This window comes from Mercenaria mercenaria, chromosome 5, assembly GCF_021730395.1.
Source record: "Mercenaria mercenaria strain notata chromosome 5, MADL_Memer_1, whole genome shotgun sequence".
Taxonomy (NCBI): Eukaryota; Metazoa; Mollusca; class Bivalvia; order Venerida; family Veneridae; genus Mercenaria; species Mercenaria mercenaria.
Genome location: NC_069365.1, coordinates 30,852,434 through 30,865,294, shown reverse-complemented (window position 1 = coordinate 30,865,294; position 12,861 = coordinate 30,852,434). Strand labels below are relative to the sequence as shown.

General features: G+C 34.1%; 2 protein-coding genes across 3 annotated transcripts; one reads left to right on the top strand and one right to left on the bottom strand.

The window, feature by feature from the left end:
- Positions 1 to 4,583: 4,583 nt before the first annotated feature.
- On the top strand, positions 4,584 to 6,457 carry LOC128556956 (streptavidin-V2-like). 2 transcript variants are annotated; one of them, XM_053543079.1, is made up of 3 exons: positions 4,584 to 4,612; positions 5,047 to 5,165; positions 5,870 to 6,457. In XM_053543079.1, exons 2-3 carry the CDS (start codon positions 5,069 to 5,071, stop codon positions 6,262 to 6,264), a joined length of 492 nt encoding a protein of 163 aa, XP_053399054.1. In that variant the 5' UTR covers positions 4,584 to 4,612; positions 5,047 to 5,068; the 3' UTR covers positions 6,265 to 6,457. The 2 variants fall into 2 exon arrangements, with proteins under 2 accessions (XP_053399054.1, XP_053399055.1); XM_053543080.1 differs by lacking the exon at positions 4,584 to 4,612 and adding an exon at positions 4,657 to 4,811.
- A 4,138-nt stretch (positions 6,458 to 10,595) lies between these two features.
- Positions 10,596 to 12,861, bottom strand: LOC123532856 (uncharacterized). The gene is made up of 2 exons (XM_045314447.2): positions 12,530 to 12,861; positions 10,596 to 12,185 (listed from the first exon to the last, which is right to left on the bottom strand). The coding sequence occupies exons 1-2, from the start codon at positions 12,649 to 12,651 to the stop codon at positions 11,405 to 11,407; spliced, it is 903 nt and encodes a 300-aa protein (XP_045170382.2). The 5' UTR covers positions 12,652 to 12,861; the 3' UTR covers positions 10,596 to 11,404.

The following is a 12,861-nucleotide window of genomic DNA, read 5'->3' as shown; positions in this document are numbered from 1 at the left end:
GTATATGAGAAAATCTTTGAGTAAGTGTTGTAAATAAATGTACAAAGCTCTGGCTTTATTTTGATACCATTGTTGTTATTCTACACCGAAAAATGATCAAGATACAACGTATTTTATGTGACACACATGAAAATATGCACCGAATGACATTTGACTTCGTTCATTTCACTATAAAGGGACTCTCAAGGGTGACTACCGGGCAAGTCTTTATTGTGTCACCTAGTAGATAACGTTTAACGTGGTAGTCATCCATCTTCAGAAAATGCCTACGCAAGTCACAATTTTAAAAATTCTAGGCATACTATAAAACATAAATCAAATTAGACTAGAAAACAATTTTAGTAATACTTGGTTGCTAAATCGTCTGGAAAAAGTAAATTCCAAAGTGTTGATAAAAAACAATGACAATTTTCCGTCCATTTTACCATTACAAATGTGCATATGGTATTTTATATAAAAAATGATATTTCCGGCAAAAACCTTATTTGGATATGTAGTCGAGCATATTTACAATATTAATCAATACAAAAACAAGAAATAATTTTACTTTCCATATTCTAACAAACTTTTTCTAAAATGTGTGCAATTGTCGTAAAGCTTGGTAACCATGAGGCCGCCATATTGATTTTGAGGTTGGGGTCTCGATCGAATATTAAAGGCAATGTGTCAAACTATAATCATGCATTCTGAAAGCGATTTGCTTGTAGAATTATCTGAACGATTCGGCAAATTTTGAGCTCTAAGCACTCTATTAGTGTTGAACATAGTATACTATAGTACAATTTCTTGTCCAGGTTATTCCCCAGCAACCACGTGCACTGGCTGGAATTCATTGACACTCCATAGGAAACTTCATTTCCTATAAGAGATGCGCATAATATCTTCATGTTTTGTTCAGATGATTTTCACTGCATTATTGCTAATTGACTATTAAACATTAGTGAACTATAGCGCCATCATCGTCAGTGAATTCCATTTTAGTTGTTTTGATATGTAACAATGCTTATTTCGGGGAGCATCCATCCGTTTTATAAAATTACATTTTGTACAGGTGACAAGACATTTAGACAAAATGTAAATTCAGATGCTCTTTGCTTTAGCCTAGCTGCTATTGAAAGGCATTGAGGTATACAACCGTTGCCATTAAACAGAAAATAAATTTAGCAAAACCCGCCATCACCAGACGTCTCAAGAGTTTGATTTGTAATGAAAACGTGTGTTAAGTATCACAGATGAATTTTCAATAAATAAAATGTCCAAAGTACTGATATTTCTTAGGTACTGTAGACAGAAAGCCGTGAAATGAAAAATTAGGTCGTCATGAAATCCGTGACCTATAAGAGATGGACGTTTATTTTTTATTTACATAATTTGTTCACTTTTTGGGACTTTGGGGAAAACAACACTATATCTTTATAAATTAAATATAATACAAACATATCGATATATCAGTCATTTTTTTTTTTTTTTTTTTTTATGGGGGGGGGGGGGGGGTTGTTGTTGCTGTTTTTTGGGGAAGGGGGGTTGTTTGTTCGTTGGTGTTTTTTTTGTTGTTTTTGTTGTTGTTTTTTTCCTCTTTTTTGTTTTTAATAACGGTAAATGATACAGAACTTTGTCCTGAAATCCGTGATACTTTGCTTAGAAATCTCTTACCAAGGCTCGTCCGAAACCATTTCTTCCTGTGACCGATATCCCTACGCGTGAGTATTGCCCGAATGAATTTATTGAAGTTCACGGATGACCACATTAAATCGATATTTGTCTCCGTCTTGTATATACTACAGGTCACGGATAGCAACAGTAAAATGATCACCAGTATATAAGTACACAGAAGCTGCCGGAATTTTGTAGACCACAGGCTACAGACGTCTACAAAATGTTTATACTTTTCTTTATTCTATGTCACCAGATTTGTGTTAAGACAGATTATGGATAGCCAAAGATAATAAATGTTAAGCTTTGTAAAATATAGCCTGAAGTTTGTGAACATATAGCCACATACCTTTGTTCGATATAAAGGATGGCCACAGCGAAAATATACAGATTTGTGTATAAGACAGTTCAGTGATGGCCGCGTTGAATTCATGTAGGTTTTGGTCAATATAAACAGTATTTAAGTACAAGACTGTCAGGAATGGCAATAGCGAAATATCTTTTTGTTCTTATTCGACGTTGTCACAATACTGATACATGGCTAGTCACGAATGACCCTCGAGAACTAATTTTTGTCTTTGTTCGATGTCACCAGAATTTGCATAGATCACAAGTCACGGATGGCCACATGAACTAAATATATGTATTATGTATTTCGTTGTTGTTGTTTTTTTTTTCTTAATATCATCAGATTTACGTTCTATACAGGCCAGGGAAGGCCACAGCGACATCCATAACCTGCCATACTGAGGATGTGAAACGAAAACAAGTATCAATCTCATACGGTCATCCTTGACCTATCTGGGTGCTCAACAATTCTTGGCCAATTTCTTTACCTAGCTCATATTAATGACCTTTCTGACTCATCAAAGATAAGAGACTATTTGCAGATCACACCATTGTCTACATGACGGTCAAATCTTCCCTTGAAGAAGCATAAACCCTACGGAAAAGATTTTCATGATTTAGAAGAAACATATATGCCCACATACTTAGTATTTTTCCACCAGATGTCGGTAAACAGATATACATTGCTAAGGTTTATTGTTATATACAAATACAAACTTTAAATGAAATTTGTATTTTGTTTGCAAAATTGAATTATAAAGATCAGCAACGTCCTGTTCAGACAAAAACTGATAACATATGTACACTGAATGTAGGGATAATACACGTTTTTTGTGCATTAACGTCTACAGAAGCCCACGGGATTGTACGGTCTCGGTCACAAACATATCCCAAAAAGGCTTCTGCAGGCGTTAATACACAAAACAAACGTGTATTGTCGCTATTCTTGCATAAAAACATAACACGACGACTAAATTTATTGTTTTCTTATGTGATGACTTTACGATTCCGGTACATTTTTAGTTACCATTCGGTTGTTCTTGGAAACGGAAAACATGTTTTAAATATCCGTAACCGGGGAACACATAACAACAACACTACTAAAAGCGTGATGTGAAGGTTTTTGAGCATCTTATTTTTATTTTTAGTTATTACAAACGTTACATTCCACATAATTTTGCATATAACTTAAAAATTTGATAAACAGGAACACAATTTTAAGAATAACAACTTTACATTCGAATTATTTTGAGTACAAACACACTTAGAGTACGGATGAGTACGAAGCTAGTGACTAGCTTTCGAGGTTTATTATATGAATTCTGCGAAAAATCAGGTAAAAACAAACCGACTGATATTTACAAAAATCATTAATATGATACCTAAAAACGGGCAATAGCACAAGTTACACGCCATACTTATTTATTCAGTTTTTTTACAATAACTGAACAGACGCTTGGTAAAGGGAGTAAACTCTAAGAGAAGCTAGTGCGTACATTGTTGGGGGCAGTACGTTTGGGGTTGGAATATGATACAGCTAAACATACTATGGATTACATTGTATCTATAATGCTACAGGAAGAGGTTATTATGGAAGAAACAAGATGCAGATGCCAAATATCAGTCTGCGCAGAAATACATACATACGTCCCTGGTAAAGCATTTCAAAAATAAAAATCATGTATTAACAGCACGTGAATTGCCTTGTTTGTACACGAGTTTTCTCCCGTTTATACATGGGCGGATCCAGTGAAAAAAGTAGTTTTTATGCAAAAATGGCTGATTGTAATTTTCCTGTCAGCTTGCTTTTAACTACCGGGCCAGATAAGCACCTCGATGCCGGTCAGTACCTTTATCCTTGAACAGTACTAATGTTTGGTAGTATGGTTCTTATCCGCATGTTTAAGTTGCCTCCAACGTTAAAAATTAAAAACCAACTTGTACAAAGTCCACCATGCAACTTCCTGCCCAGGCAACAACATATATTGGGTGTGAAAGGTATGTCAAGCGTCGTTTCAACTACACGTGTACGCTAAAATGTGTATATGCAACATGAATATCTGTTGTGATTTTTATAGTTTAAATCAACTAAGCAAACGTGCAGAACTATATGATTGCACTTTCAGAATAATTTCTAGGACGACTTTCCTTTCGATTTATATCGTTACACTGCACACTACGTTTGTCTGCATGTGTTCCTGACCTTGTAGTCTGGACCCAAACTTGCCAGAGCGCACAATCCGGGCCACTCAGGTACTAAGAATTAAGTTTATAGTCGGTAGTTCTGACAATGTTACTCTACCCAACAGGATGCACAACGAATTGAACATATACAAGGGACATCGCCTATAGTGAAACGGGTGCAACTGGGATGATAAAGCGGTTAGTAGCTAACAGCGTCTTGACCGGTTTACAGTGTAATCCTATGGACAATGTTATGCAATTTAAATGTCTTCAAACAATTTAAGCATGTATGACTTGATTACTGTTGTTGAAAATCAAACAAAATGTTTTGATTGTCCTATGGCGTCAGTGCAGTAAGACACTCTAATCTACATAAATAAGACATTTATATCAATATAGCAAGAGATAAGGAACAACGTAGAATCAGGTAATACGAGAGTTTTTCTATTTTATCTAAACTAAATTATGGATAATTAATCTTAAATATTGACACTTAATGTATTAAACATCTGTTATGTTTAAAATGTGATGCAAGATTAAAACAATTAACATCCAATTAAAATTATTTTTTTACTTTTACACCTTACGAATACTGTCGTGTGAAACCTTTCCATTTGTAAGGTTATGTAAGTACATCAAAATTTCTACAAAGAACATACCTAAGATTTAAATTATTTTTGCAAGCCTGGAATCACTCTCTGTGTCAACATAATGACACTACACTATGTTGGAATATATATTATTCTTTACCATTTAAATTTGACTAATATGATGAAACTATCTTTCTTATATTATACATAGTTTTTAAGCTTTCAGCTTCCAGGTACATGTTCACATTTATACAAGTATACCTATTTTCAGTTTACAGGTTTAACATTCCAAAATGAGGATTGTTTTCATTTTCTTCACCATTTCAAAAATTGTGCTCGCACAAAATCTTCAGAAAAGATTCATCGATCCAGTGAAAAATGGATACGAAGGTAATACATCTTTCATCTATTACACCCGGAAGTCCATTTTTTCGTAAAAAAATCCTGAAATAATGCTTGGATTAGTATGATCGGTATTTCCCCACCACGAAAAAAGCTACACAGATGCCACATGACCTGGTACTATAATTAAGAAAAACTGCGTTGAACTCGTAGTTTTCGAAATTAAATGTGAACAATGCGCGTTATGAGCATACACTCAACAAAACTTCTAACCCAACATTTTTCATTTTTAATTAAGAGATTAATTTTAAAGATTTTTCAGTGTTACATCTAATAACAAAAGATTGTAAGCATGATTGTATTCCTTATCACACGGAATTTTCTGCCCGCACATTTAGTGAACGTCTTTATCAGGCCCTTTCCTTGGCCCTTTTTCAAGTCTCGGGACGGAATGCTACATGTAGTATTTTCGATAACAATAAGCTCAGAAAAAAGCACATAAAATTGTCATAAAAATTCTCAAAAATATCGAAATTGGATGAAGATCGTCATATGATTCGATGATTATTTGATTCCGGGAATTGATTTTAAAATATTCAGGACGTGTCAGTAAAAACGTATTATTTCAAACATTTATTGTCACCCGTTGTAAAGGTAATCGCAATTTATTACGTTTTGCGTCAAACCATTTGAAAAGTGCATTTATTTACGCCAGGTAATTTCATTTTTTACTTTACCTTTATCTACTACAGCCCAATGTGCAGAAATCCTAGCTTTGAATGAGAACCACTGCGGTATAGCTGGGCTATGGACAAATCAATTGAAATCTGTCATGGAATTCACGTGTATGGATGGTCATCTCAGTGGTCGTTACAATACAGCAGTTGGGCATGCAGATGATTACTACAACTTAACCGGAAAGTATACTATGTCTGGTCCAAATGGTGCTGACTGTGTTATGGGATGGGTTGTTTCATTCAACAACAAAGTATTTGGAAACTCCAATTCAACAGCTGCATGGTCTGGCATACATTACGCACATGATCATGTAATTCGGACCCATTGGGTACTTACACGTTGGCACCCGTTGGAAGACATAAGGAAGACAACAACAATAAACCATGACGACTTTGTCAGCCTCTGTTAAAACAGTTTATATATCTGCAAATTGTAAGAAAATGATAAAAACATTTCAAACTTTAAAATCAAGTTATTGCATAGAACCTTTTCCTTGTCATCTATTTAAAATCGCTTTAAAAAAAAAATCTGCCTTTAAAAATAAAAAGTAAAACTATGCTTACATGGAAATTATGAATATATCATTTTGTGTTAAGCTTTAATGGTCTTGTTTTAGTTATCACCCTAATTGAAATGTTGTCCAACTCCGTGACTTGATCTACTATGTAACGGTACCTACCTCTGTCACTTTCCAAATATCAACATAGGCAGCTATTGCAGGATTTTTTCAATTTGTTAAAATTGGTTATTTGGTTGCATCACTGGAGTCGTTCTTACGCTCACACCAGTAAAAAAACCGGAAAGTTTTATTTCTGAAAACTAAACGGCGAGGCTGTAAAGGAGCGTATGTCTTTAGAATATCAACACAGACTTGATAGATATATGTAAGTCTGAAGTCATTCTGTAAACTGTGTATACGTAATTGTGTTATTACAACAGTACCTTGATAAGCAATTTTGTATTCGACTCGGGTATTATCGTCCAGGTCTGGATCACATTAAGCGCTTAAGTACAATTTTGCTTCTCACCTAAACAGGAGACTGCCAGCTATATCAATGACAAAACACAAATCGTAATACATTTTGAGAAAAATACATATTACAAAAATTCATAGACCAGTCGCAATAAGAATGACTTTATTTTGACGAATTTGTACGACATAGTACACGATATATTGCATTTAATTAATTTCATTAAAAAACTGACGTTTAACTCTGATGAATCTTTCAGATTTATATGACATCTGAAACGTTCAGACCTGGTTTAGTGAAATCAATGAAGGAATAATAATAATAATAATAATATCTTAATGATGTTTTCCAAAAGCATTGTTACAGCTTTTATGTCAGTGGGGTACAAAACAACGAAACAGTTTGAATAAATGTTTGCGTCCACAGTCATACAATGCACACGGGTTTAGAAGTAAAACAAATGTAAATCTAGAAAGAAAACTATTAAGCATGCTATAAAATGACTAGGAACAGTTATAGTTAGGTTCAAATCCTTATAGTAGAAAATAATAATGGATTTATATTCAAGTATGCTTGTCAGATGCATTATTGCACAAGAAATCTTATACTTAAATATTCGTATTGGTACTTGAGCTCGTGTCACTGTAGAGGCGTAGACACATTCACGAATAGTCCGATTGGATATATTAATTAAGGCTTAGAAATACGCTTTGAGAAACAAAAATCAAACAACACCAAATCATAGAAAGAAAGAGTTGTTTAAAACGAGAATTGAACAGCATGTAAAACATGTATATTACTTTACGAAACAAGTGTCAGTATACTGATATAAACAATGAATTCCGGAAAAGGACTGCCTAAAGGGGCCCACTTCCGGACAGTCAGTCGCCTTTAAAAACTCACCATTTTCAAAGAACTGTTACACATGTTCGTTTTGATGCATTTGCAATAGCGTGCGAGTGGTGAAATTTCGCATAACAAGTCTTCCCCGAGCCGGGGCCGCAAACCCGACCTAAAAACAAACACGGTAATTGCAGCGAGTCTGCTGACAGTGAGGGTGAGGGGAAAGATTGCCTTGATGCAGTGAATTCTGATTCAGATAATTTACTGCAGTTTTTCCAAGAGGATCTTGCTAGTCTTAGCTCTTAATTAGCCTCCATACTGATAATTGATCTTAAACAGGTACTGGAAGAATGCACACCAAATGGTTTGCATACTGAACGGGCTATTCTGAACGATAACTTCGCAACAAGTCTGGTTTGATAACGATGAGCTCGCACAGTATGAGAATAAGACATTTCAAACCTTGGTGATTCGGTAATATAGGACGAACCAGTTGAAACTAAAATTTTAGAGTTTTCTAGAAAGCCAAAATTAATCTTAAAATTTCTGAAATAGACAACTGTCAACATGAGAGAAAACGAAAACTGAATGTAAATCGAAAAGTTATTATCAAATTCACGAACTCGTAAACACGTTACAATGTATACAAGTCCAGGAAGGGTCATGCTGATGGCCTGTTTTTGCAAGTAAACCTGACACCTCATCGCGAGTACCATGGTTATGAAGCCCGGAAACTGAAATTTGACATACCTAACGACAGGCTTGAATCAAGGGCTGCAGAGTTCACGTGCAGCTAAATGGCGAACACCATCAAGGAAGGCAATAATAGGATAGATCTAGGACTGTTCAGCCCGGTGTCAAAAACTGTCAATATAATGCAACTGGATGGGGTATCATGTCCTATTTTCTGGCGTGATATTTGGGCATTGTGTTTACGGTTACAAGTAAACGTCGTCGTTTATATGACTTAAAAGTTGTTGAAAAAGTCGTTACATGTAAACCCGATCACTCACACTATTATAATGTGATGTACTCTATTTTCACATCACAGTTTCTACTAGTCTTGCATCGTGCATCTGCCATGGCGGGAAATGACCTCAATGATCACACATCGGGTAAAAGGCTCTCAGCAAGTTTCAAGAATCATGCACGTCTATCTCACTCATGCAAATTTATATATGTCTACTGCTTGTGGACATATATGGCGACATGCATCGAGGAATCGGTAAACTACTCTATAACTACATTTCATAACACAGAAAAATCTCTATTTATGTCAATGATATATTTTACTAAATTAACCTTATTACTGTTCATAAAGAGCTCGTAGGCTCTCACCATGCATTTTTTTACAAAATATTCAGTCATCTAAAGTACAAGTCTATAGTCCAAGAGATAGGACAAACACTACACGAACGCGATGACCACGATAATGTTGATGTCAATTATTTTCGACAAGATAAGAGAGGATTTCTGCAAAGATTATTACTCGATGTAATATTTTCCTATTCTTTTGAAATACAGTGCACATCTTTGTTATTGTGTAAGTTTGGAGAAGATACTACAAACAAAATGAAATAGGCATTTAAGATACATATCTTCTTTTTTCCTTTTAGATGCTGTACATGTACATACCAAAAAGAAAACAAATCTGTTTGTACAATTATTATTCATTTAATTTCAGTAAATAACAAGTTTTAAACTAAAGTATATGGCAAATGTTACTTTTGTTTATCCTTTGCAGAACAAAATAATTGAAATCCACCAAGTTCAATTTTATATTTCCATTCTGCTTGCTTTCCGTTTTAATTATTTTATAAATCTACTTCATGAAATTAAACGAAATACAAAGCACTGACCGTACAAGTCACCTTTTTGTATCAAAATCATAAACTAATTTTCAACATTCTAGCTCTAATATGTTTTTCTCTGTTAAAACACTCTTTCACGTTAACGTGCGATGACGTCAATGTTTTTGTTGCGACCAAAAAAGAGAGCTACTATATTTTATCTACTGTTTTAAATTAAGGGCATATTAGAATCGAAATAATTTATACCAAAACCGTATTTTAACACTATGTATACACTCGGGCGGTAATACGTCGTAATAATTTCACTCAGACTACGCCCTCGTAAAATTCTTACGCCCGACGTAACACCACCCATCGTGTATAAATAAGTGTTAAAACACTCTTTTGCTATGAATTATTTCTTAAATATAGGCGGTAATGGAGCGTGTTCTTAGTGGATTATAAACAAGTCCCGGATACACGAATGTATGTTCAAACGTAGAGGCCTAGCGACACTTTGTTCTGTGTGCTTCACGATGGTTTATATTATTCTGGAATGTTTTAATCGCCTTTTCATTTAAACCAACCCCAAAATTAAAGAAATGTCATCATATTTCCTTTATTTCCAGCAAATGCCAAATTACTATCATACATGCACGTTTTCATGAACTTGAAAAACCTTGCAAAGCTGATGGGCAGTTATCCCTGATGTTCCAGGAGGGACAGGGACTCACAGGTACTACCAACTTGCTCATTGGAATCTAAAACATACAGTGTCCGTGGAGCTAGGCCAGATATGATATGCGTATTTGCTTTTATATCTACATTTATGTACGAGGAAATAACGTGCACTCTTTGAAACATGAGTAATATTCTAGAGGGTCTGGGCGATTTTTTAAAATTTCTACATTAATTATCAAACGTCGAGATTTGATAAAGAACAACTCACGAGAAAAAAGGAAAACTAAGAGGTTTAGGTTTCAGTCGGATACGTGTAACGCTTTCATATATCTGTCATTTTTAATAACTTAACCAAAGATACAATTATCAAACAACACGATTTATTGATGTTACAGATGTGCATACTAATGGATTATAGAAACAAAAGAGTTAAACATATCTAATATTTTATCAAATATTTTTTTCACGTTGATAGAGTTACACTGATCAAAGTTTTTACTCGTGCACACAAAACTTTATATGATACTGCATAATTGACCTTTTAATGTTAGATTTTAATACGACATGGCATTTGACAATAGATTATATAAATCTGAATCACTTACAACATTATTTACAAGGAACGTCTATGTGCATTATTTTTTATAACGGCATATATAAATGAGCAATAAACTTCATTGTGTCTAGCTACATATACATATTCTTGAATTACAATGATTTTTCAATAAATAACAAACAAACAGAAGTGCTACTTAATATAAGCTTAGAGAGGTAAAGCTATATTTAGCTTAAGTCGTTATCTAACTAAAGGTAAGGTAAATTTATATTTTCGGAAATTCAATTCGAATGATATATAAAGTATTTTTCCACTACATCTGAACTCAAAATGTTATTTATGCTATTTTTATTCTTATTACGCATAAGATGGATAAGGTACAACTTAAATTGTTGAATTGCTTTTTTACCTTTATACAAACATAACATTGTGCTCTAAAATTTTGAATTAACAAAAGATAATCAACATAATATATGTATATATATCTGAGGCGAACATGAATATTTAGATTTAAAATATTCATTCCTTGCGTCATTCATTATACGACATAAGACATTTAAACAAATGCAGTGAAAAGAAGTATTCATCCAAGATTCCTTTTCATTCAACCTAATAGACGACCAGACTTGAAAGGCAAAAACCTGATCACTGTATCTGAATGAAAACCGGAATACTTCATTGAATGGAAATATCATTCACAATTTAAGTTTATAAAGCAAGAACTGGAACTAATACTGAAAACAGAATAACCACTATGACGGTTATAACGATACATAGTATTTTACATTTCTTAGTAGTATTAGTCTGTGTCGTTTGCGGGTTTGCTGTAACAGTTAAACTATTGTTATTGTCTTCATCAACAACATTCTGACAAGGTGAAATGTGTAATTCTATAGCGGTTTCATCTAAAACAATTACTTTTAAATTCGCTTCCTGAACTGTTTGCTTTTCTTGGGATAAAGACCTATCCGAATTTCCCGAGGATGTAAGATATTTACTTTGCTCCACGGAACAACTTGTGGACACTGTATCAGTATCACTGTCCGGTTCGGAGTGTGAACTGATAGTTTCATCTATCACACTATAGTCAGAAACTAAATTTCCCATTTCCTGAAATGGGCGCCTGCCTGATGAATGGATTGTGTTGTCATCAATGTTATGTTCCTTTGCCACATTTTCCTTTTTAATATCGTTGACAGATACTGGCATTTTGTTAATGGTTATAGTAGGAGTAGGCGTTGGCTTTTTCACACTTGGTTTTCGATGCCAAAATCCTCCTGGGGAGCCATTGCGAACATGAACTGATTCGCCTCCATTATATGTGGTAAACTTTGATGGAGGAATATAAAACCCCTCACTAACATATATTTTGTCACACTTTCCCAGTCTCTCCAGGTTCCGAAAAACCCAAAGCCGCCTATTATCAGCTGTGAACCATTTATTGTTATGTTTTACAACTGATATAGTTGGTATGCTATTTACAGAGCACCTGAAAAAGATACTATATTGAAATGACATATGTAATGGTACACATTAGTTTGTTAGAAAAACAATGAATGAACAGAGTTGCAATTTCGTATAAAATAAATAAACCTAAAATAAGATTGCAGTGCACAATAAATCTATTGTATTTGATATTGGTAATGTATAAGTCAACGTGTTGCTTCCATCCATTGTGGCATTAAAATGTATACTTTATACACGAAAACACTGTAATAGATACTGGCTGATTTTTTAACAGATGATAAAAATACAACAGTTATTTAGTCAGATTACTTGATTTGCAGAAGTGAAACAATGACAAAATTAAGAAATATATAATCGAAAACTTACCTTCCTTCGCATAATGCATCAAGTGTTTCGCCTATCGGCTTATATCTATGACCACAATTTTTATCAAAAACATTATTAATTGAATCTTGCGAAAAGAATATTTCTGAAGGTTTCAGATACATAGTGCTCGAATTCACCTCAGTGTCAACACTTATGCTTTAAAGCGAATGTATATATCTTTTTTAAAGAGAATGGATCGGTTTTCCCAATAATTTGATTGGCTGCTAAATTGTGCGTTATCTAATACATTTCATTGGCTTCCGAAGAGAAACGACGAAAAGGTATTCCACAACCTTGAATTTGAGAAAATATTACTTATAGCGAGGTATGAA

Coding starts and splice junctions, on each gene's coding strand:
- LOC128556956 (XM_053543079.1), top strand. CDS start 5,069: ATGAGGATTGTTTTCATTTTCTTCACCATTTCAAAAATTGTGCTCGCA. Junction 5,166..5,869: donor AGTGAAAAATGGATACGAAG/GTAATACATCTT, acceptor TATCTACTACAG/CCCAATGTGCAGAAATCCTA.
- LOC123532856 (XM_045314447.2), bottom strand. CDS start 12,651: ATGTATCTGAAACCTTCAGAAATATTCTTTTCGCAAGATTCAATTAAT. Junction 12,186..12,529: donor GATGCATTATGCGAAGGAAG/GTAAGTTTTCGA, acceptor TATCTTTTTCAG/GTGCTCTGTAAATAGCATAC.